This window comes from Copadichromis virginalis, linkage group LG3 (assembly GCF_057382275.1).
Source record: "Copadichromis virginalis isolate Kocher_CV1m ecotype Utaka linkage group LG3, C_Virginalis_male_GT1.1, whole genome shotgun sequence".
NCBI lineage: Eukaryota > Metazoa > Chordata > Actinopteri > Cichliformes > Cichlidae > Copadichromis > Copadichromis virginalis.
The window spans coordinates 41252663-41276436 of NC_140620.1; the positions used below are offsets into that span (position 1 = coordinate 41252663).

Consider the following 23774-nt stretch of genomic DNA (forward strand, 5'->3'; position numbering starts at 1 on the left):
GACCCCCCAAGGCCTCCTCAGGTAGCTCAAACCTCAGGCAATACTGGGCGGGTGGCCCTTTAACTGTGGGCTGGTTGAGCAGGTGACCCGTATGCCAAAGGCTGCTGCAGCTGCACAGTCTGAGTCTGCCCCCTGGCCATTTCCTCCACTCTTGCCCTGCCTTGTCTCTGCACTATCCTTTCAAAATAAAGGCTGAAAATACAAAAAGCAAATGTTACTACATATAAAACCCTTCCACGGTGCGTCTTTGGTCCTGTCTTCCTCCCCTCACCCCCAAGTGGTCGCAGCAGATGGCTGCCCCTCCCTGAGCCCGGTTATGGTAGAGGTTTCTTCCTGTTAAAAGGGAGTTTTTCCTTCCCACTCTCACCAAGTGCTTACTCATGGGGGTAGTGTGATTGTTGAGGTTTTTTCTGTATTATTGTAGGGCCTTTACCTCATATAAAGATAAAGACCCTTTACCTTTATATGAGGCTACTGTTGTTGTGATTTAGCACTTTATAAATAAAATTTCACACTCTTCCCTCTAACTCTGAACAAATGTTCACACACTCTAGGGCTGACTACAGTTTGCTGAAGCGAATTAAACAGTAAAGACATGAGCAGCTTATTGGAACACAGGTGCTGAGATATTAAAGGGACCAAGGGTCTACTGCTACTAGATATCGGCTCACTGGGAAACAAGAGATTGCAAGAAATGTGTAATTTGTTCATTATTTATTCAATATCTCTTTTAAATGAAATAGGAATCATGTATTTTAAAACATAATGCGCCTTTTAAAAAGATATTATGTAAATTCTTTTTTTAAACCATATATTTGAATCTTTAGTGAAGTCACAGTTTCCTGCCTGACCCTGATTTTCTATGTGAGGCTTGAATGCGGAAAAAAAAAAAAAGAAGCAAATCAAAATTCCTTTTGTCAAAACAAAAGTGCCCCGAGGGCTGGCCGGGGTCTAGGCATTCCCATGGCCTTACTGCCATCCAGTTGTCACAGCTCGGCGGTAGCGAGAGCGCGACTTTACAGCGAGAGCTCGGAAAATCTCTCGTGGCCGTTTTAAACGCCGGTGCGAGAGACGGCGTGCGCACTTGGAGCCGTTTCTCGCGGTGCTTTCTAGAGGTGGAAACGCGGTTTTGCGTACCCCGACCTGTTTCCATCCCCACCACAAGTAGTTAATTTTTTAAGCAATACAATCTGATGTAAGTCTGGGCATGGCTGCGGCAGATTTTCCCAACCCCCCTCTCTCACTCACTCTCTCTCTCTCTCAATCCCTCCCCAGCACTCATACACACGCACACGCTCACACACACACAAGTATATATACAAGCGCGTGCCCAACCCTACTGCTGCTGCTCCAAAATAATTTCTTTTCTTTTTTTTTTGAAGCACAACGGTGGGGGCTCCGGAGAATATAAGGTGGCCATATTTGATAGATTTGTGTCGGGGTCTGCAATGCAGAAAGCGAGAGTTGTTGCGTGTGATCTGGCAAGTGACAGTGACACCAGGCAAGTCTGTCGGATTCGTGACTGATCCGGACTTGAGGGGCTGGGGAGGGTGAGGGGGATAGAGAAAGAGAGAGCGAGAGAGAGGGGAAAAAAGAGAGGAGGGGAGGTGGGGGGTCAGAGAGAGAAAAGAAACAAACAAGTAACAATGTAACTTACATGCAGTCACACACCCCTTTTTTTTTTTTGCTCCTTGTAACAATGTGTACGTTTTTGAGGAGGGAGGGGGCGCGCGGAGGGAGAAAGAGAGAAGGAGAGAGAGAGAGAAAGGAGGAGGGGGGTGCGTTCTGAAATAATATAGTCAGCCATTTTTTATGTAAGGGGATTTTTTTTTCTTATTGGGGGGGTTGTTAAAAAATAAATATAAGAGGGCGGCCATCTTTGTTGCTCTGCCTTGGTGTAAAATATTCCAAAACGCCCCCCACTTTTTCCTGAGCCGATTTGAATATTAAATAAATATCATATAATCGGACAAGAACGCGCTTTTTCTCCCCCTTTCTTCTTCTTCTCCTTCTTCTTTCTCCCTCCTTCTTTTTTTTTTTTTTTTTAAATACAAGGACGGATCCAATGACAGGGATATAATGTCCTCTCCTCTCCGGTCCTGTGAGGAAGACGAGGGCATGGTGGTTAATTCCGAGGGAGGAGATTTTGATGAAGAAGACGACGACGGGGACCTGGACGAGAACGCAAGCGACATAAACTCGCCGGCGGCGCCTCGGGAAACTGCAACACCAGCCGCGCCAGGTACAGTAAAAAACGGGAAACTGGCGGACAGGTCGGGAGCGCGCACACGAAATAAGAAATACACACACTCACGCGCGCTTTTTGCTGCTTTTCTTAGAGGCACAAATATAAGATAGAAAAGCGCGTGATGGAAGTGTCCGAAACCCGCAGATCTTCTTTCTTTTAATCCCCCCCCCCCCCTCCTCCAACACATCCCATCCAGGTCCACATCGGTACAGTAGAAAGCAGCGAGATCTCGAGTGCGCGCAGACAACAACAACAACAAAAAAGAAAGAAAGAAAGCCTCCTTTAACACTTTTTCCTTCCTCTTAAAAAAAGACAGCCGCACTCAGGCTGCTGTCCTGTTATGGCAGCTATACGTTGCTGTAGGTGCCATATTTGCAGCTGCGAGAGCGCGCTGTGCAAACACAAGTCCAGTTTGCAACAAAAACGCCACAAACTCACACACACAACCTACTGATGTGTTTCTGCTGTGTTTTGCACTTTGTCCTCACTCCACTTCCTCTTTGCGTCTAGCATCCCCAGCAAAAGTTTAAACTGAACTTGGCACCGCTGTTGTGGCTTTGCCTCCCCCCCTCACTTCGTCGCGATCTCACTTCACAGTCGTGAAAAGTTGTTGAAAAGAAAAAAAAATAGTCCCTTGCTTTTTTTTATTGGTGGGGTTCTTGGACGTGCAGGACTTGCAAATTGTTTTTAAAAAGCAGAGGTCTGCGGGGGTAATGAGGTCGCCCTGAAGGACTGGCACACACGCTAGCATGGACTCTCCTCTTGGCCGGAGGCTATGTATAAATCTGATAGCAGTCTGGGGAGACGATGCAGTCACAGAGCCGGGCGAGTGTGTGAAATCGCGACGAGAGGCACAAACTGCCTGGTTGTCTCTGTGATAGGTCAGGACAGGACAGCACTGCCCGCATGCTGCTCGTTTTCTTGTAAAAGGTACCCATACTGCGTTCAGCTCCGGAGGACCTGCTCGGTCGTTACCCGTATTAAACGTCTATTATCGGGCATGTTTGGCGCCTCGAAGCTGGGTGTTAGTGTGTCTGTGTCCCATTCTGATTCTTAACCGCCCCCCTTTCGCAGCAGCAGCAACATACAAATATCGATCGCGTCAGGCGATGATTGACTAAATGACATTCTGGAAGTTTCTGTGGCAGTGAACTTGCACGGGGGGGCAGTGAAAGTGAAGGGTGCAGAGAGTGGAGGCTGGTTAACCACACAGCAACAGTGGAGATCAGATGCACGGCTGAAAGCTGCCGTCGTGGGCTGTACTGTGAGCTCTGGTTTGGATGTGACTGAAGCACAGTTAAAAGTCAGCTCGGAGCTCCGAATGTCAGGACGGCAGCCTGCACAAATCATCCCACTGCGCTCTTTTTTGTACTTAATTAGCTCGAGGGCTCCGTGGACCTGCTGTCACGCAGTGCGAGACAGATAAATTAGTGTCGAGGCCTCCCGGCGGGAGGACCTTAACCCCATCGCGACCTTGTTTCCAGCAGCGGTCACAGCGGTGGTCAGGGGGCCTGAGCGGGAGAGAAGTCGTTCCAGTTCACCGCTCCGGCGGCCTCTGAATCACCGAGCCCCGCGTGCGTGCCGCTGCCGCCCCCGGCGTGCGTTCGGCGGCTGAACGCTGCACGCAGACGCGGGAAGTGGGGTTGGCTGGTGGACGGGGTGGGAGTGAGGAGGAGGTGAGGGGATGGCTGTTGCTGCTGCTGTTGCTGGTGGTGGTGGGGGGAGCGCCCACCAACAAAGGCAGGCAGACAATAAAAACCGACAAATCGCAGCCTGTGAAACGGGACGAGCGGCTGGCGGAGACCGCAGCCCATATCTTGGTTATGCTTCAACGCTTTGCTGCTTTCTCCGCGAAGCCCGGGCTGCTATCTGCCCTCGTCTTCCTGTGTTTCTCTTGTCATTTGCAAGCCAGGTCGGCCTGCAGGTTAAATTCCTTTCTCCCCCCGTGGCTGCGATGATTCCCACGTAAAATCGGGAATAACTGGCCTGACATTTTCAGGTCTTATGCCACATAATGTCAGCTGGTTTCAGTTGCTGCACAGTGGCTCAGTCCCCTCTGAGCTGTCTGAGGTTTTCAGACTATTTCTTCCCTGAAATAAAAGTTTTATAAATTTAAATCCTCCCTCAACTCATCAGGATGTATCCATTGATTATCAGCAACAACCCCACCACCACCACTTCCTCCCCCAGGGCTCTGTTTTTCTTTTTTTTTTCTTTTTAACAAAGGTAATGATCACCCTTTGCATTGCCATAAACCAATTACATCCCCAGGCTGCAGCAACCGGCTGTCAAATCTACTTAGAGCGCTCTGACAAACTATCTAATTTAGCATGTGTCACAATTCAGACAAGGTCAGAGGTCAGCGATGCCACTGTGTGGCTATCGTGCAGCCTTTGTCATGTGTAATTATGGTCAGCTGGGATTAGCGGGCTTGTCGGGGAGCGTTTTGAGAAGATTAATGTTCAGCTGATTCTGATAGCTGTCTTTTCTTCCACGCTTTCTTAACCCTCTCTCTCTCTCTCTTCCTCCTCAGAGGAAGAGGCAGAGCTATCAGACAGAGAGGTCCCGTTGAGGAAGAAAGGCCGGCCGAAGAAGAAGAAGGACACAAAAAAGAAAGACAAGGAAGGGAAACCTGTCAAAGCAAAAAAACGCAAGAAGATCGTGAGTTTCCTCGGCCTGTGGATTTTGGAAGTTTGACGTCCACATTACAGCGTCTTAACTGCTCTTCTTCCTTTTTTGTTTTTCATCTCTCGCTGCATGCACAGGACAGTGATGTAGAGAGAGACTCGGACAGAGAAAGAGACTACGGCGAGAACTCGGACAGCATTGCCAGCGACTATGGATCTGGTGAGAAAAAGAAAAAGAAGAAACATAAAGAAAGGAAAGAGAAGAAAACCAAGAAAAAGAAAAAAGACGATGGGGATCGAGACAGCAGTCAGGAGGAAACAACGAAGGTAAAGACGTTTTCGCTTGACTCCCAAAAACCCCAACAGTGATCAACGGTGACGAGTCCACCCTTGTTCACGGTCTGATGCTCTGCTTTCTTCTCAGCAACCGTTAGAACAGAAGACCTCGGCGCAGCTGGCGAGGGAGTGGGGCCTGGAGGATGTCGATCACATCTTCACAGAGGAGGACTACAGGGAGCTCACCAACTACAAAGCCTTCAGCCAGTTCATGAGGTACGGCCTGCTCTCTGTTCTCACGTGGGTGGGTGACATCAAGACAGCTAAACCTTCCCCAATAGGCTCCACAGATTAGGTTTACTGGATGGTTAAATAGGTTCAGACAACTCACTTCTGATGAGCTGTCGTCAGGTGGAAAAAAGGTGCTCGACATTCGAATTTCTCTCGCTTTTCAGGGTAAAAGACGAGTAAGAGTGCTGACGTCCTGTGGGAACGTTTGTCTGGAAATGTCGTGTCATTACGCCTGTATTCAAAAGACATTAGCTCCGCACACTCGCTGTGACTTTGCACTGCAGGGGTGCAGTTTGGAAATCTTTTGATTCTAACTTCTGTTTGAGTTGCAGAGTGGAGTCAGATTCCCGTTAGCTGATCTGATGGGAGTGGAAGTGCTGCTGCTAACTATGTGGATGTTGACAATGTGCTTATGGCTTGTTGTCAAAGGAGCTTGCAAAGAAAAGCGTCTGGACTTCTTTAAGTTGCTTGAAGACGTTTCACCTCTTATCCGAGAAGCATCTTCAAGCAACTTAAAGAAGTCCAGACGCTTTTCTTTGCAAGCTCCTTTGACTACGATGACCTGGATGACTGAGAACCTTCACAGACTTATGGCTTGTTGTTTTTATTCTTTACTCCCCCACAGTGTCTACATCTGCTGGTAAGCTTACTGTAACTGCTCAGCTCATGTGACGAGGCTGGTTAGGAGAGTGAGGAGTCCTCGGCTTGGCTGGCTAACTTTTACAGAGTTCAGGTGCTTGAGGGTCTTGATCCCGAGCAGCTGTGGTGATACGGGTGCCCACCTGGTCTGTTGTGGTGATGACAGAGCTGAGCCTCTAGGCAAAGTTCCTACCTGGCGTCTAGCTGACAGACAGAAAGGAGCTGTCTGTGAAATATTTCTAAACTCGAGGAGAAGCTTGTTCATCTTGGAGATGCTCTGAGTTAAGGTGCCTCATGGCTTTCGTGGTGAGGTGTATTTTGGGCTTGGTGACCTCAGGCCTGATCCAAGATGTCTTGAAGACATTGTATGTTATGACTGAATTGCTTCATTATGGTCCCTAATCTGTAGGCGGTGGCTAGAGACAGAGAGAGGGGAGATCTAGTCAACTCTGTTTGACTTTTGCCCCCTGGGACAAGGACCCAAATAAGCAGTAGAACAGATGGTTAGATACAATAGAAACATCAATAAACGTCCATATATGGTTGATTCTACAACACATGGAAATGAAACTGTTTCATTGACAGGACTTGAACCTATTAATACCAAACGAACCTTAATAATAATAATAATGTCAAAACGATTTGATGCTTTTTGGTGACACTGCTTCCTCCTTAATGAAGAAGAGCTCCTGTTAAGTGTCAGACGCCAGTAGCCTGGGTTGACTACTATTACTTGTTTCTGTCCCCCTGTGGCAGCCGTGTCTTTATCATCCCAGCTTTGTATAAATGAGACAGCAGCCCCCGTGTTACATGTAACACTGTGTCAGCAGCAGCCTGAGCCTCGGTCTCTGGGGCTGACTCATACCTGCTTTGACTCTCATAAGTAATGTGTAATGCCCAGCGCCTGTTCAGCCAACTTGTCTGCAGCTGGTAGGAAAGCTAATTGACAAATGAACCTGGTGATTGGCTCTCTTGATGGAGGTGAAAGTTTATTCATTTTGGTTATGTGGTTTCACTCTCACAACGCTCTCTCTTAGGCCGATGATCGCCAAGAAGAACCCTAAGATCCCCATGTCAAAGATGATGACCATCCTGGGGGTCAAGTGGAGGGAGTTTAGCTCTAACAACCCCTTCAAGGGCAACGCTGCAGCTGTGGCGGCGGCAGCTGCGGCCGCTGCCATCGCTGTTGCCGAGCAGGTCTCTGCAGCGACCGCCTCACCTGAACCGCCACCTCAGCCTCCACCTGTTAGAAAAGCCAAGACAAAAGAGGGCAAAGGTCTGTCGTCTTCCCATTCCTGTACTAGGACCAGGGCAACGAGATGTTTTAGAGGCACACGATGAACACAGCAGATGTTGACCGATGTTAGGTTTACAGAACTGCGCAAAAATGTTGAACCACCCCTCATTTCTTTAGATTTTGTTTCCAAGGAGCCAGACTTTTATGTAAATGTACTTTCTGAAAGTATTTCAAAATCTTTCTTTGGAAACTCATTTTTACTTCAATCCTAGTTCCTGATCACTTTCAGAGAAATGGTTTTATTTGTTTGTTTAAACTACTTAACACTGAGTTGTTGATCATCATGCTTAAAAAAGGCACCTAACACCTAACCAGTGTCAGCTGTCTGCACAAGAAGCCATTTTTAAGGAAGGGAAGCAGGGACAAAAGACTGGGGTATGTCAAATTACACAAGAACTGGACTGTGAAACAGGTCTAATGGAGTGATGAATCCAAATTTGAAAATATTGAGTCAAATCATCGTTGATATACAGAGAGGAGGTCAGGAGAGAGGTATACCAGTGAGTGTCTACAGCCATCTTTATAAACAGGGTGGAGGCACTGTCATGGTTTAAAGCTGCATTTCACCCAGTGGTGTCAGAGATCTTGTCAAAATGAGTGGAATTATGAACGTAGATGATCCATTAGATCATGCAATAGCTGCAAAGCATCTGATTGGCTGCAGCTTCATTTTTCAGCATGACAACGATCCAAAAAACGCTGCCAATGCTGTAAAAACATACCTGGATAGAAAAAGACACAGTGGAACTCTATCAGTGATGGATTGGCCTCCTCTGAGCTCAGACCTCAACATTATTGAAGCAGTGTGGGATCATTTTGACAGAGAATTGAACAAAAGGCAGAAACATCCAAAGAAGAGCTTTGAAAGTCCTTCAAGAAGCCTGGAGAGCTATTCCTGAAGACTACTTTACAGGAATTACAGGAAAGCTGACTAAGAGAGTTTAAGAATAAAGGTGGTCAAACCAAATATTGACTTTCAAACTGAATAGAAATATATTTCCATGTATGTTTGCGCGTTTCAACTAACTGCTGCACCTGTTTCCCCTTTTCCTGGCAAAATCTAAGGGTATGAGGGGTGGCTCGAGACTTTTGCACATGTGCTGTACATGCTAATGGAGAGCAGTAAACTAATGCTAACCTCTCATTTACCTCTATCCCTTTTCTGATACAGCTCACTGATACAGCTTCTTTGTTATGCTGTCTGTCCAGGTCCGGGTTACAAGAAGCGCAGTAAAAGTCCTCGAGTTCCAGACAAGAAAAAGGCTTCAGCCGTAGCCAAAGCTAAAAAGATGGCACCCATCCGTATTAAATTATCACCTATCAGTGCCAAGAGGAAGAAGAGCTGCTCGGTGAGTGTGAAGTTTAGAGTATTCGTGAAACACTGAATCGGTGGAAGTTAAAAACAGCGTCGCTCCCTGTTGTTTTCCTCTGTTTCTTGTTACCTGTCTCTCCTCCCTTCACTCACTGCCCCCGTGCTTTCTCGTGCTCTGCTAGAGCGAGGATATGGATGAGGACGAGTCTGAGCAGGAGGACTCCAGCGTTCACAGCTCCTCGGTTCGCTCTGACAGCTCTGGCCGAGTGAAGAAGAACAAGCGCGGACGGCCTGCCAAGAAGAAGAAGAAAAGTAAGCGCAGCCTGCTTGTTATACGTACAGCACATAATTATAAATGATGTACAGCCTCCCTGTCCACATCCATCTTACAGCTCCACTGTTAAGTTTACTTTGGCTTATTGGAATCCAAAGGAATAATGCAGCTCAACTCTTCTGGTTCAGACAATAATCTTCTCTCTTTGCTGATAAAAGTGTATTTAAAAGGATGAACCTGAGCTGGGAAACAGTATTAACAGCAGTGGAGCGATGACTGAACTGTGTGAGGGATGAGATAGGCAGAGGATGAAGGTGCTTCCAGCTGCAGATGAATACAGTTACAGTCTGTATACTCTTGGAGTATATTCTTAGCAGCTATTTAACAAAACATTCATATTACTGGAGCTTGGTTAAAATGGAGACAGCGTGCAGATTGAACAAAAATACTGCACAAAGTGAATAATTCGACTTTTTATAGTCTCCTATTTATAACACAAAACTGGAGATGCATAAACATAAAACATAAAAAAAAATCAAAAATCAAATGTTGATTTTCAGTAGTCTGGAGTGCATGGACATCCCCATGCAGCTGTCTTTAGTTACTTGTTAATGTGTCTCTCTGTCTTCAGTTGCGTGTTCAGGATGAGAAATGCGTGCTCGATCGGGTTGCGATCAGGTGATTGGCTCTGCCATTCCAGATGACTCCACTTGTTAACCTTCAATAAGCTTTGTTCACTTCAGAATTAATGTGTCTGCTTCTGTTTTCTGTCCCATCATCAATAAACAATAGTGCCCAGTGTCACTGGAAGCTGCGGGTAACCATTCGTCACACTGCCTTTACCGCGTTTCACAGATTATGTTGATTATGAGCAGAAGGAGCAGCCTTCACAATTCTTTCTTCTGTTATTCTGGGGCAGATTAGTGTGTCCAAAAATGCTGTTCCTGAGCTGCTCGAAAGGGGTTTTTAGACATAATTTGGTCCTTTGCATATTCTGGGATAGCTTATGTTTTATTGTTTGTTTGTTTTTCATTAAATCTGTTCTCAAGTTAAGATATGCTTACTTCCTGATATGTTTTCTCAGTTGGATGTTGTGAACAGACATTTCTTTACCATAGAAAGGATCCTATGATCATCCACAACTGTTGTCTTTCCTGGACGTCCAGGTCTCCTTATGTTGCTTAGGCAACCATCTATTGTATTTATCAGTCCCTCATATGTTAGTTTACAGTATTATTACCTCCCATTTAGTAGTTTCTTAAATTGCCAAAATTGATATAAGTTTGACTCTAATCTTGAAGTTGAACTTGTTTCACTTGCGCTGATCACATGCTGTGAGTTCACATCAACAGCTTACAAATGCAACTATTGGAATAAAGAAAGACCTTTTACATTTTGAATTAGTGAAGAAATAACGTAAAAATATAACACATGCCTTTTTCATAGACAGGTGTGTTTTGTGTGTGTGAATTACACTGAGGCCATGGAAAGAAGGCACTGTGTACAAAAATGACTTCAGTTTCTCAGTGATGAATGCACTATTTTGTTCAACTCCTCAAATGCAAACTGAGACTCTGCACTTAATCCAAACTCATTACACGTGCATCCATAGGCTAAATCTGACTATTGTCACGTCTGGTAGCGTGATTTCATTTTGCCAAGAAGGCCAAAACTTGATCATTTGCAAACCTTCTGCATTACAAGCGTGCAGATGTGCTGCAAATCCGAGCAGCTTCAAGTGTTTCACTTGCGTTTTTCAGTTTTTCTTTTAGTTCTGAAAAAGTTCAAACATGCAGCACGTACCTAAAACTTCACCCCGTGTTCCTGAAAACGTCACGCACATCTCTCACATTTGACTGCACTTGTTTTAAGTTACACATGAAACTGCATGGTTATAGTTGGAAGTGAAAAATGAGCAGTTCAGTTATTTGGGGTGAAAAACACAGAAATGGTTTGTGACCTTTTGTCAGTGCTTGTCAACTCGCCCTGTGCTTGCTATCTCCCTTCCCAGGTGAAGAGGAAGGGGATGGCTACGAGACCGATCACCAGGACTACTGTGAGGTGTGTCAGCAGGGCGGGGAGATCATCCTGTGCGACACCTGTCCTCGAGCGTACCACCTCGTCTGCCTTGAGCCTGAGCTGGACAAGGCCCCCGAGGGCAAGTGGAGCTGTCCCCATTGTGTAAGTACAACTGCTCCTGTTTTTTATTTTCCCGTCTCCTTTGCATCGTTTTTATTCCACAACTTATCTCCGAGCTGTGTGGCTACCTGAGCAGCAAAAACACCTGTTATTGTTAGTTAAAGCTTGTTTTCTTGGAGGATCAGATGAGTAGAAACCCTTTAAGCTTATCAGAAATCTGAGCGGGGAAGCGGCTACGTGCAGACATCCTGCCTCAACAAAAAACTGTCGCCAAATGTGGGTGTAATCTATTCAGCAATGGCACAAATATTGCTCAGTGCTCATTTCTAGATGCTGCGAAGTCTTGGTATCAGATCTCTGAGATTAGTCAGTTAAGGTGCTGTGAAACTGCTCACTAAATTGCTGCATTAAATCCACTGTGTAGAATTTTTTGTGATTGTTTCGACTGGTTTAGCTTTTTAGTTTCTTTATGAGTCACGTGTTTTTATCTGTAGGGACGACCTGGTATTGATATCGAAAGTGTGAACAAAGTGAGCGATACTTGCGCTTAAATGTCATTTAGCTAACTGACTGGAGGAGCGGAGAAAAAGAGGGAAAGGGCATGCACTGGTGACAAACAGGAAGCTGAAAAGAAGCTTTTTACCTGCTGTTTATTCAGCGCAAGTGTCAGGTTTATCTGAGTCAAGCATCCCTGAATACCAAGAAGTGGTAGACTGGCATTGAATTTGAAGGAGAGCTGTATCAGAGCAGTATAACTGTCACACTCAAGGTGTTTGTTGACGTGCTAGTGAGATACTTACACTTTGAAAGGGTTGGGGATTTTTTCTGGTCCTTTTTTTTTTGGAAAATTTCGACTCCCCCGAGTAGGTGCTATAGCACAGTCAAAATTTCCACTTCATTAATCGTGAACATTTCAACAATCAAATGCCATGTTGTAAATATGTATGCATTATTCAAAAAGCAATGATTTGTAATGCCGTGTAACCATTCTGCAGTTTGAAAGTCACTGGTTCTTGCAAATAAACGATTTCACATTCTCATTTTATTCTGCACAGCAAGGCGAAAAGCTGCTTGCTTTCCTCCGGAGTGTGAGCTCCCTATATGTCACCAGGCTACATTTACAAATTGGCAAATGCCGGTTTTAATATCGTACAGTAGTTGCCAAAACTGTGTTTTATATAAGCTTGGGTCTGTAGTGACTGAGATAGCAGACATTTACTTTAACTGTCAGTGTTGCACAGGGATAGTAGACCCCAAATATGGGTTACATACTGCAGCTGTTACATAAATCAGGTATTTCTTTTTTTAACCTTTATTCACCCAGAATAGGCTCACTTGGAGCAGTGGTCTATTTTTCACAAACTCCATCCTTCACAGTCACGGAGGCCTACTTAAAACAGCACCTGAGCAGCTCCAGCAAAGGTCCTTCTCCCGCTTATCTTATGTCTCACAACCACATTCCCACTTAAGGCTAAAAGAGTCAATGGGAGCCAGGACTCTCAGTGCAATGAACAGCTGGCAACATTAGCAGCTTAATTTTTTTCTGTGAGTCATTAATATGTAACCACAAAATTCTCAATAAGCATCTTGTGGTTGTTGAAAGCTCCTTTTACTTCATGTGTTCAGGATGTTCCTCAGTTTAACAGTTTTGTTTTCTCTCGCTTTCTTTCAGGAAAAAGAGGGAATCCAGTGGGAAGCAAAAGACGAAGACTTTGAGGATTTTGAGGAGGACAGCGAGGACAGAGTGATATCAGAGGTCGGCGTGAGGGTCGCCACTGGGGCGGAGGAGGAAGATGACGACCACATGGAGTTCTGTCGGGTGTGTAAAGACGGAGGTGAGCTGTTGTGCTGCGACACCTGTACGTCTTCCTACCACATCCACTGTCTGAACCCGCCGTTGCCGGAGATTCCCAACGGAGAGTGGCTGTGTCCACGATGCACGGTCAGTTGATGCTCTTGTCACAGTGTTTTTTTAATCTATACCTCACAGATTTCCATCTTCTCGCTTAAATAAACTGATGTGATTTTAAAAATGCATTTTTGCTCCAGTGTCCGCCAATCAAGGGACGTGTCCAAAAGATCCTCCACTGGCGATGGGGTGAGCCTCCACCTCCCATTCCTGTTCCACCCGCTCCCGACGCTCCACCCGACGCCCCGCCACCGCCACCAATGAAAGGCAGGGCAGAGAGGGAGTTCTTTGTAAAGCTGACCGGACAGTCCTACTGGCACTGCACCTGGATCACTGAGCTGCAGGTGAGTCTGAAAGTCACAACCACAAATAATGGCAAGTCTGTTTTCTAGGGATTCCCCCTCCTCAGTCCAAATATTTCTTCTTCTTCTTTTTTTTTAGCCACACACGTGTCAGAGTAATGAACCAGACAGCACACATCTGTCTTTTTAATCAAGCTCCTGCAGCCTAATGTACATCCCTTTGACAACATGCCGTAGCAAAAATGTTAATAAAGTAATTAAATTAAATTCACAGTATTGCTCCCTATAAAATAACTGATATTTCTTATACACACACTGGCCATCAGGTATACCAGTACAAAAATATCTAAAAAGTCAACACATGGCAGCAACTCTATGCCTTTAGACACGTAGACACGATGTGGACTTCCAGCACCTTGTGGAATCTGTGCCGTGAAGAATTAAAGTCGTTCTGAAGGCTAAACTGGGTCCAGCCCAGCAAGGTGTAACCAATGAAGTAGCCGTCTCAGGTAGTCAGCCTGGTTTGTTGTTGTTAAAAGACATATTTAAACTTACAGAGTTAGAGTTTTACTTGTTACGTGTCCTTCAGAGGTTAAAATGCAGTTGTGTTTTGACTCTAGCCTGGCTCATTAGCTAATAACCACAAAAAATAACTTTTGCTTGCCCACCCTGGAGGAGAAGTATGAAAGAGAAAGCCCACACCAGACCACCCACAAACGGCCCTTTATAGGACCTTGTTTGGATTGTTGTTACACTGAAACTATGTATATCATGTGTAACTGTTGCTTAATCATCTCTGTGGCTGCAGCCGCTTCTCGCACACTCTTCCCTCAACAAGGGACCTACTTCACACACAGGCGTCTTAAAGGGGACAGAATGGGCGCTATCAGGCGAACCACGAGTGCAGCGCATTCGATTATCTGCATAAGCAAATGCTCGACCCCAAGAATCTTAAACTGATCCTTGGAAGCTTTATTCACAGGGCGGTCCTACTGTTTACACATATTTTAGCGACTGTTTTTACAGCCATAGATGGTATTTGTAAATGAACGTACATCATCACCATCACTAAAGATTATTATTCCCTTAAATTTCCTTTCTACTTTAAAAACTGCGCTCAGCATGTCATTTGCAGTGTTTACTCAGCATTTTTGTATTCACCAGATTTATGAAACAAAACAGCAAAAACTGCTTTCTACATTTTTTAGATTGTTCTCCTGTGTTGAGTCTCTAATGCTTCAGATTTAAAAGATCTAACAATGGAAATCAAACCGTGGCTGAAATATAAACAACTGCTCTCCATATTTAGAATAACATATATGACGAGGGTCACGTTTTTCCAAGTCTAAACAATGAAAAAAAATGGTTTTGAAAACCACAAATCTAGGACGTCCTCACCTGAAAAATGATCATCTGACCAACTAATGTCTTTGTCTCATCAGCTGGAGATCTTCCACTCGGTCATGTATAGAAACTACCAGAGGAAGACGGACATGGACGAGCCTCCCAGCTTGGACTACGGCTCGGGGGGAGAGGATGAGAACGGAGTAGGAAAGAGCGAGAAGAGGAGGGCCAAAGACCCCCAGTATGCCATCATGGAGGACAAATACTACAGATATGGCATCAAGCCCGAGTGGATGATGATTCACCGGATCATCAATCACAGGTAAAGAGCCGTGCACACAAGCACGCAGAGGTCAGGTTTGTGAAGGACCACTAACTGTGATCATGTGTCTCCCTGCTAGTGTGGATAAGAAGGGGATATACCACTACCTGGTCAAGTGGCGAGACCTCGCCTACGACCAGTGTACATGGGAGAGAGACGACATGGATATCCCCGACTTTGCAATTTACAAGGCCAGCTACTGGAAACACAGGTATTTGTTTTTAAAGCTGTATTTCTCATTTATTAACCTCCTAAAACCTGCCGTCCACATATGTGGGCATCACATTTTGGGTTGTCCAGACCACAATACTAAATTTTGCTCTACAAGGGCCTGATATGCAGTTACGAGGACATTACACTGCCACCTGAAATGTTTCGTGTTTCATGCTCTGAAATCTTTTACTTTTTTGACTTTGTTACAGGCATACGTCTTCCTGCAACCATATTGCTCATAGCGGCACAACTGCTGTTTCTCATTTTGTTTTTGTACTCAGGAAAAATGCTGCTGTGTTCAGACACCAAATAAAAAGTTTTGCACATCAATTGTGACTTTATAATGTTCTATCGAAATTTAATGCAAATCTCCTCATATGTGGATATAACTTTTCTCAGAAACTACATCAGGTAAAATGATCATTCGTTGTTTTTACATTCATCAGGTCTCAATCAGCCCAAAGAGAAATTAAAATTTCATGCAATGAAAACGTTCGGGTCTTAGGAGGTTAAAGCAAGTCCGCTAGTGTTTTTCAGCCGCTTCACAGAGACCTGCCTACGTATACGTGCAGTCTCATCTCCCTTTGATGAATCGGATCCCTGCTAGAGTGAACAGCTTAGTGTCAGCGACGTGGCAATAATTCTGCTGCTGTTTAACAGGGACGCCATAATGAAGGAGGACCCAGACAAACCCAGGAAGATAAGGAACAAGAACTCAGATGAGGGTGAAGATGAGTCTCCAGGCTCACCACTCACTGATGTGAGTATTGTAAAGTGTGCAGCTGCTGTCTGCTGTTAGCCAGTCACTCTTTTTTGTTATAAAGTTATTAAATGTTTCTTATAAGAACAATCACATACTGCAATTCAGATTTACATTTTTTATATGCTATACTGTAAGGATTCCCTTACAATGTGTTCCCTTTATTTTTGTGTTAAATTGTACACATTTAAGGATCTTTATTGTATAAAAGCACACCACTGGTGAACCGACTTCGATTATTTTTACTAATAGTTTTACTAAAGCTGTCCGATGCAGCATGGGAGAATAACCACACTTTCCAATATTTCTCATTTTGCATATCTAAGCCTCTCTCTTGGTAATATTGCTCAAAACTATCTTTGAAAATGTAGATTATTGAACAGTTTCTGATTCATAACCTCATAATTGTTCAGCGTGGAGAGGTTTGTAAATCTGACAACTCAGTAGGTTACATAGGAGTTTAAAATCTGTACCATAAGTGCATCTGCTAAAAATCTCAGACGAGTTCAAATCCCAGTGATTGCCTGGGATTTTTCAAATTTATACCGCAGTCACAGGAAACACTACGAGGAGGCTGAGTGGTAGCATTGGCGACTGCCAGTATTTTTTTATCATGTACAAATCTGTGCGCATTAAACCACAATAAGTCAAAATACAAACAAACAGACACAATTTGACAGAAAATAAACAAAGAATGATGAATGAAATTAGTTTTTTCTTGGTAATCCAGATGTTTTCAGGAAATGTAAAGGAATTTCCATCCATCCATTCGCTTCCGCTTATCCTTTATCGGGGTCACGGGGGAGCTGGAGCCTATCCCAGCTGTCTTAGGGTGAGAGGCGGGGTACACGCTGGACAGGTCGCCAGTCTGTTGCAGGGCTAACACACAGACAGAGACAGCCATTCACTCCCACATTCACACCTATGGCAATTTAGAGTTTCCAGTTAACCCAATCGTATCTCCTCACCGTTTTCTCATTTCTTCCCTTCAGCCTACAATAAAATACGAGGAGCAGCCAGACTTTGTCACGTCAACGGGCGGCACGCTACATCTGTACCAACTGGAGGGCCTGAACTGGCTTCGGTTTTCCTGGGCTCAGGGCACTGACACCATCCTGGCGGACGAGATGGGGCTGGGAAAGACCATCCAAACCATCGTCTTCCTCTATTCACTTTTCAAAGAGGTGCTGACCTTATCTCTGCTTTTTTCCTTTAACGTTGTTTAAAGTCTCGCTGTGTAACACGGTACTGATTTCCCTCTCTGCTCGCTTCAGGGTCACACTAAGGGTCCATTTCTAGTCAGCGCTCCACTCTCCACCATCATCAACTGGGAGAGGGAGTTTGAGATGTGGGCCCCCGATTTCTACGTGGTGACGTACACGGGAGACAAGGACAGCCGAGCCATCATCAGAGAGAACGAGTTCTCCTTTGATGACACGGCCGTCAAGGGAGGAAAGAAGACCTTCAAACTGAGGGTAAGGAGGGATCGTTAGCAGTAGCGGGAAAACACGATATCGACAGTGGCGTCCACTCATCCTTCCTCCCTTGTTTGTCCTCCTGCAGCGAGAAGCTCCTATTAAATTCCACGTGCTGCTGACCTCCTACGAGCTGGTGACCATCGACCAAACGGCGCTGAAGTCTATTGACTGGGCCTGTCTGGTGGTGGATGAAGCTCACCGCCTTAAGAACAACCAGTCCAAGGTACAGCAGCTACTGCATATGAGTCCACATTAACGCACTTCACCTCTCTCTGGTGGCCAAACTATGCAATGGCAACACTTTAGTCCCACAGTACTTAACTACTTTCATAGGTCGTTTAATGTACTTTATCATGAGAGTAATAGATTAAGTATTAGCTGTACTTCTTCAGGAAGTTGGGGTCCATGCCATAATGACTTAATTACAACTAATTATAAGATCTATGCAATATAAGATATTTACTTACAGTATAAAACACCTTAAGGCGACTATTGTTGTGAGTTTGCACTGTAGAAATAAAACTGATGTGAAATTAAGTCAAATATGTTTGTTTTTTAATGATGTGGAAGAGTTTAGAAAAATCCACTGAGAGTTAAATAACGCTGAGCTTCCTTATTTGTGTTTCCAGTTCTTCAGGCGTCTGAACGACTACAAGATCGACTACAAGCTTCTGCTCACAGGAACTCCGTTACAGAACAACCTGGAGGAGCTGTTTCACCTGCTCAACTTCCTCACACCTAACCGCTTCAAGTAGGACTTCTTTCTTTGTAAAGCACACACCTTCACACTACATGAACACCTAATTTTAAAAGGGGGTCCTACAAGAGTAGCTTTGCATGAGTCGTCATTAATTTAAAAAATAATGAATCTGTTCTAGCTTTTGGTGCAGCCCATTCACTTCATCCCCTGTTAGAAAAAGCTGTTTTACCTACTCTCTGTTAAGTGTGTCATATTTAACACATGCGTTTTTATGTGTTTGTGAGAGTGTAGAAGTATAATACAAATAAATCTCATGTATGCAAATTAATATTTAACTAATTATAAAATGGTCAGGTGTTTGAACAAACACTGACAATTTTCTAGCAATTATAAAGAGTTGAGGCCACACTCTTGAAAGGCCACTTTCTTCTGATTGGCTGCCCCTCGTCTGGCTCCCTCAAACAAAAGCTTGTAAGCGTTGCGTCCATAGAAGCAAATGAAGCTGATATCTGTTCAACACAAAAGTAGAAAAGATAGTAACTGAGTGTTTGGAGTAGTCTAAAGCCTAATGCTTAGGTTTACAGGGGTTACTATTATGTACACGTATCTCATTACCTGTAAACAGTAATGTGCCCAGTACTTGTAGCTCTACTAATTCATCTGTTCTTATTTCTAGTTGCAGTAGAATTGTCTATGATAGATTTTCTTCTCTCTCTCTTTGCAGTAACCTCGAGGGCTTCCTAGAAGAGTTCGCTGACATTTCCAAGGAGGACCAGATCAAGAAGCTCCATGACCTGCTGGGGCCTCACATGTTGCGCAGACTGAAGGCCGACGTCTTCAAGAACATGCCCGCCAAGACCGAGCTGATTGTCAGAGTGGAGCTGAGCCCTATGCAGAAGTATGACACTGACAAATGTAGATACAAATCTACGTTTGTAGCACTTAGACGAGCATCTTCCGTAGCCTAAAACCAAGGTCAGATTCAACTGAAAGGGTGTGTTTGTGTGTACAAGTGCGACAGTTAGTCTATACATCCTCTGTTGTTTGTAAGTGTTTGTTGGAGGGGAGAAAAAGGTTTTAAAAAGACTTCATCTTGATCTACACATTATATAAACATTGTATAAACAACAGGAGCCAGGCATTAATCTGGAGTTGGTACCCCTCTGCACTCTCCTGGGAAGCTTTTGTACATGTTGGAGCCTGTCTGTGGGATTGTTGTCCGTTAATGCAGAAAAGCATTTGGGCGGTCAGACACTGATGTCAGATCAGACGGGCTGACTCTTTCTAGTTCATCCCAAAGGTGTTCGGTAGAGTTGAGGTGTTCCCACAAAGCTGGAAATACAGAATTGAAGAACTGAAGAGTTTGTAAACTCTTAGATTTTTCTCATGATTTCCTTTCTTTTGGTTTCTTTTCTTGGAGACCAAAATGTGACACTACAAACCACATGAGAACATTCAGTCTTCTTATTGGCCGGATGTGTTCAGAGCAGGAGCAACATTGTTCTGGACTAGTGAATAACATGGAGCAGTTATTCCTAACATTTGTATTCAATATACCTGACTGCAACAAGATCGGCTAGAGATTGGATCACGTTTTCACCATAAACCAGTTGCTCGCTCATCCAATGGCCTTTTTGTTGTTATTTCGGTCCTCACTCATGTGCGATTACTTTGTTCACATCTGCACCAATCAACCACATTAAAGCGAAAAAATGAACCAGCTGTGCATCTTAAAACTGAACAGCTGGCTCCTGGAATTCCTCCACCAGTGTCAGTGGGACTCAGTGAAATGCGAGAATTCAAAGATTTAATAGATCCATCTAATGTTGTTGACGTCGTGTTGACACACTCCTAATCATTTCACGATTTTGTGTTTTTCTTGGATTTTCTTAAATGCAGGAAATACTACAAGCTAATTCTGACCAAAAACTTTGAAGCTCTAAACTCGAAAGGCGGAGGAAATCAGGTCTCGCTGCTCAACATCATGATGGACCTAAAGAAGTGCTGCAATCATCCCTACCTCTTCCCCGTTGCCTCAATGGTGAGAAGAAACAAAAGGACACTTTTGTCTTTGGGGATTCTTGATCCACAGAAAGAGTAGATTTAATGCTGCTTAAGTTTCCTGTATTATTTCAGCATTTACTCCAAGATTTGCTTTAAATGAATAGCAAATTGCTTAACAGGGACACCCTGTGGTAATGTGTGGAAGAGCTCCTGTGTCATACTGTATCTTCTTTGTGTTTGTAGGAATCCCCGAAAACACCCAGCGGTGCTTATGAAGGGTCAGCCCTCACTAAGGCCTCTGGGAAACTGACCCTGTTGCAGAAGATGCTGAGGAAGCTGAAAGAGCAGGGACACCGAGTGCTGGTCTTCTCACAGGTACGTCTTCACACAGACACAAACGAGCGCGCATTCACACACGCAAACACCAGATGGGTATCTCCCTGCGCAGATGTTAAATTGGTCTCGTGACATCTCCAGAAGGCTCAGCGGCAGGCTGTGATTCCAGCTGTGCGGCTGCACGGGTAATCAAGTATTCATGAAAACACATGCCGGTGTCTCTCTCTACCTCTCTGTCTCCTCCGTTTTCAGATGACTAAAATGCTCGACTTACTTGAAGATTTTCTGGATTATGAAGGTTACAAGTACGAGCGAATTGATGGAGGCATCACGGGAGCGCTGAGGCAAGAAGCCATCGACCGCTTTAACGGTGAGACACAGGATCAAGTGCGGTAAGCTGACCGTGAGCTCAGCTAAGGATGAGTAGGTGTCACGCTGCCTTGCAGTACTCTAGAAAGACTCATTAAATTGACAGAAATAACAAAAATGCTGCGACAGACTAACCGAGAAAGTTTGCTGATTAAAATATAAGTTAAAATGTTTTAAAACGATACGAGACAGTTATACCAATAGGCTGTATGTACAAGACTGACACAGGCAGTAGTCAGTGAAGTCATGTGTTTCTGCCACATTTATTTTAGCTTGTTGAAACCAACCGTAACAAGCATGCCTGTGGAAGCTGGGACCACTGCACTCTTAAAGGGAGTGTGCCCTCGGTAGCTTCTCCTTCAGCACTAATGGGGCCATAATGGTTTTACAGAACCTTTTTACAGTGCAGGCAATATACTGCATTTTAAAATGATGCAATTTACACATTATTAATAAAACTACTGTTAAGTCAAATTTAATTTAAATGTGATGTACAAAGCGTGTCATTAAAGTGCTTATTTATTTATTCGTCGTCAGGATTCAGATGGTTCTCTACATTTAGGTCGAGGGTCATATGATGATGATGTTGCTTTGATTGCACAATAACAAGAAGAAATATGGAAAACACTTTCAAAAACATTCTGTTGGTAACTCTCAACTCCTCATTTGACTTTTGGGATTCAATGTTTAAGAAAATGAAGAATCTGAGGGCAAGATTTAGCATGATGATCATAGAAATAATACCTCCCAAATGCGGTAAAGCAAAAGCAACAAGTCTGTTTTGAAAATGTAAGGAGTAAAAAGTACATAAATTTTTTTTTAATTCAGGGAGTAAAAGTAAAAAGTAGTCCGAAAAAAAAAGTAAAGTATAAACAATTGCACTTAAGTACATTAAGGAAGTATTTGTACTTCGTTACCTACAGGGAGTGCAGAATTATTAGGCAAGTTGTATTTTTGAGGAATAATTTTATTATTGAACAACAACCATGTTCTCAATGAACCCAAAAAACTCATTAATATCAAAGCTGAATGTTTTTGGAAGTAGTTTTTAGTTTGTTTTTAGTTGTAGTTATTTTAGGGGGATATCTGTGTGTGCAGGTGACTATTACTGTGCATAATTATTAGGCAACTTAACTAAAAACAAATATATACCCATTTCAATTATTTATTTTTACCAGTGAAACCAATATAACATCTCCACATTCACAAATATACATTTCTGACATTCAAAAACAAAACAAAAATAAATCAGCGACCAATATAGCCACCTTTCTTTGCAAGGACACTCAAAAGCCTGCCATCCATGGATTCTGTCAGTGTTTGATCTGTTCACCATCAACATTGCGTGCAGCAGCAACCACAGCCTCCCAGACACTGTTCAGAGAGGTGTACTGTTTTCCCTCCTTGTAAATCTCACATTTGATGATGGACCACAGGTTCTCAATGGGGTTCAGATCAGGTGAACAAGGAGGCCATGTCATTAGTTTTTCTTCTTTTATACCCTTTCTTGCCAGCCACGCTGTGGAGTACTTGGACGCGTGTGATGGAGCATTGTCCTGCATGGAAATCATGTTTTTCTTGAAGGATGCAGACTTCTTCCTGTACCACTGCTTGAAGAAGGTGTCTTCCAGAAACTGGCAGTAGGACTGGGAGTTGAGCTTGACTCCATCCTCAACCCGAAAAGGCCCCACAAGCTCATCTTTGATGATACCAGGCCAAACCAGTACTCCACCTCCACCTTGCTGGCGTCTGAGTCGGACTGGAGCTCTCTGCCCTTTACCAATCCAGCCACGGGCCCATCCATCTGGCCCATCAAGACTCACTCTCATTTCATCAGTCCATAAAACCTTAGAAAAACCAGTCTTGAGATATTTCTTGGCCCAGTCTTGACGTTTCAGCTTGTGTGTCTTGTTCAGTGGTGGTCGTCTTTCAGCCTTTCTTACCTTGGCCGTGTCTCTGAGTATTGCACACCTTGTGCTTTTGGGCACTCCAGTGATGTTGCAGCTCTGAAATATGGCCAAACTGGTGGCAAGTGGCATCTTGGCAGCTGCACGCTTGACTTTTCTCAGTTCATGGGCAGTTATTTTGCGCCTTGGTTTTTCCACACGCTTCTTGCGACCCTGTTGACTATTTTGAATGAAACGCTTGATTGTTCGATGATCACGCTTCAGAAGCTTTGCAATTTTGAGACTGCTGCATCCCTCTGCAAGATATCTCAGTATTTTTGACTTTTCTGAGCCTGTCAAGTCCTTCTTTTGACCCATTTTGCCAAAGGAAAGGACGTTGCCTAATAATTATGCACACCTGATATAGGGTGTTGATGTCATTAGACCACACCCCTTCTCATTACAGAGATGCACATCACCTAATATGCTTAATTGGTAGTAGGCGTTCGAGCCTATACAGCTTGGAGTAAGACAACATGCATGAAGAGGATGATGTGGACAAAATACTCGTTTGCCTAATAATTCTGCACTCCCTGTACAAAGCACGCAGCTGTGGAAAAGTGCTTGTGTCAACGGGTGTGACTGAGTGAATGAAGTATGTTGTATAAAGCAGTCAAATATAGTAGAAAAGCACCATTTACACACCCACACACACAAAGTGAAACCCATGATGTCAAAGCCTTTTTTGTTGAGATATTTTATTTTATTTTTTGTGGTGGTGGGGGGTGACCTTTATTGGATAGTGGAGAGTGGATGGGAAGAAGGGGGAAATTAAGCAACAAAGCGCCTGGTGTTAGACTAGAAGCCTTGTGACACCCAATGAGCAAAATTGGCACCTTGTCTTCTTCATGTTTTTCTCTCTGGAAACACAGTGACAATTTAAATCACAGAGAGGCAGCAGAAGAAGAATCTGTATGATTAAAAAAAATATATATATATTTATAGAAATTGCTGGGGACCGTGTGGGTTCGGAGGTAGAGACAGCCAT

At 44.0% G+C, this 23774-nt stretch overlaps 1 protein-coding gene across 5 annotated transcripts in view; it reads left to right on the forward strand.

The window, feature by feature from the left end:
* chd3 (chromodomain helicase DNA binding protein 3) overlaps positions 1-23774 on the forward strand; it is a 62374-nt gene that overhangs the window by 3508 nt on the left and 35092 nt on the right. For 2 of the 5 annotated variants that reach the window (XM_085451151.1, XM_085451152.1), the window contains exons 1-22: positions 1240-1501; positions 2056-2242; positions 4782-4909; positions 5014-5202; positions 5300-5427; positions 7119-7357; positions 8588-8727; positions 8873-9002; positions 10976-11145; positions 12776-13045; positions 13153-13356; positions 14757-14980; positions 15060-15191; positions 15854-15953; positions 16946-17137; positions 17228-17428; positions 17517-17654; positions 18061-18182; positions 18856-19029; positions 20031-20172; positions 20379-20510; positions 20724-20841. In XM_085451151.1, coding sequence (XP_085307277.1) covers positions 2080-2242; positions 4782-4909; positions 5014-5202; positions 5300-5427; positions 7119-7357; positions 8588-8727; positions 8873-9002; positions 10976-11145; positions 12776-13045; positions 13153-13356; positions 14757-14980; positions 15060-15191; positions 15854-15953; positions 16946-17137; positions 17228-17428; positions 17517-17654; positions 18061-18182; positions 18856-19029; positions 20031-20172; positions 20379-20510; positions 20724-20841 — 3436 coding nt within the window. In that variant the 5' untranslated portion in view covers positions 1240-1501; positions 2056-2079. Of the gene's footprint in view, positions 1-1239; positions 1502-2055; positions 2243-4781; positions 4910-5013; positions 5203-5299; positions 5428-7118; positions 7358-8587; positions 8728-8872; positions 9003-10975; positions 11146-12775; positions 13046-13152; positions 13357-14756; positions 14981-15059; positions 15192-15853; positions 15954-16945; positions 17138-17227; positions 17429-17516; positions 17655-18060; positions 18183-18855; positions 19030-20030; positions 20173-20378; positions 20511-20723; positions 20842-23774 lie in introns of those variants that run through there. The other 3 variants (XM_085451149.1, XM_085451153.1, XM_085451150.1) reach the window with 3 other exon arrangements.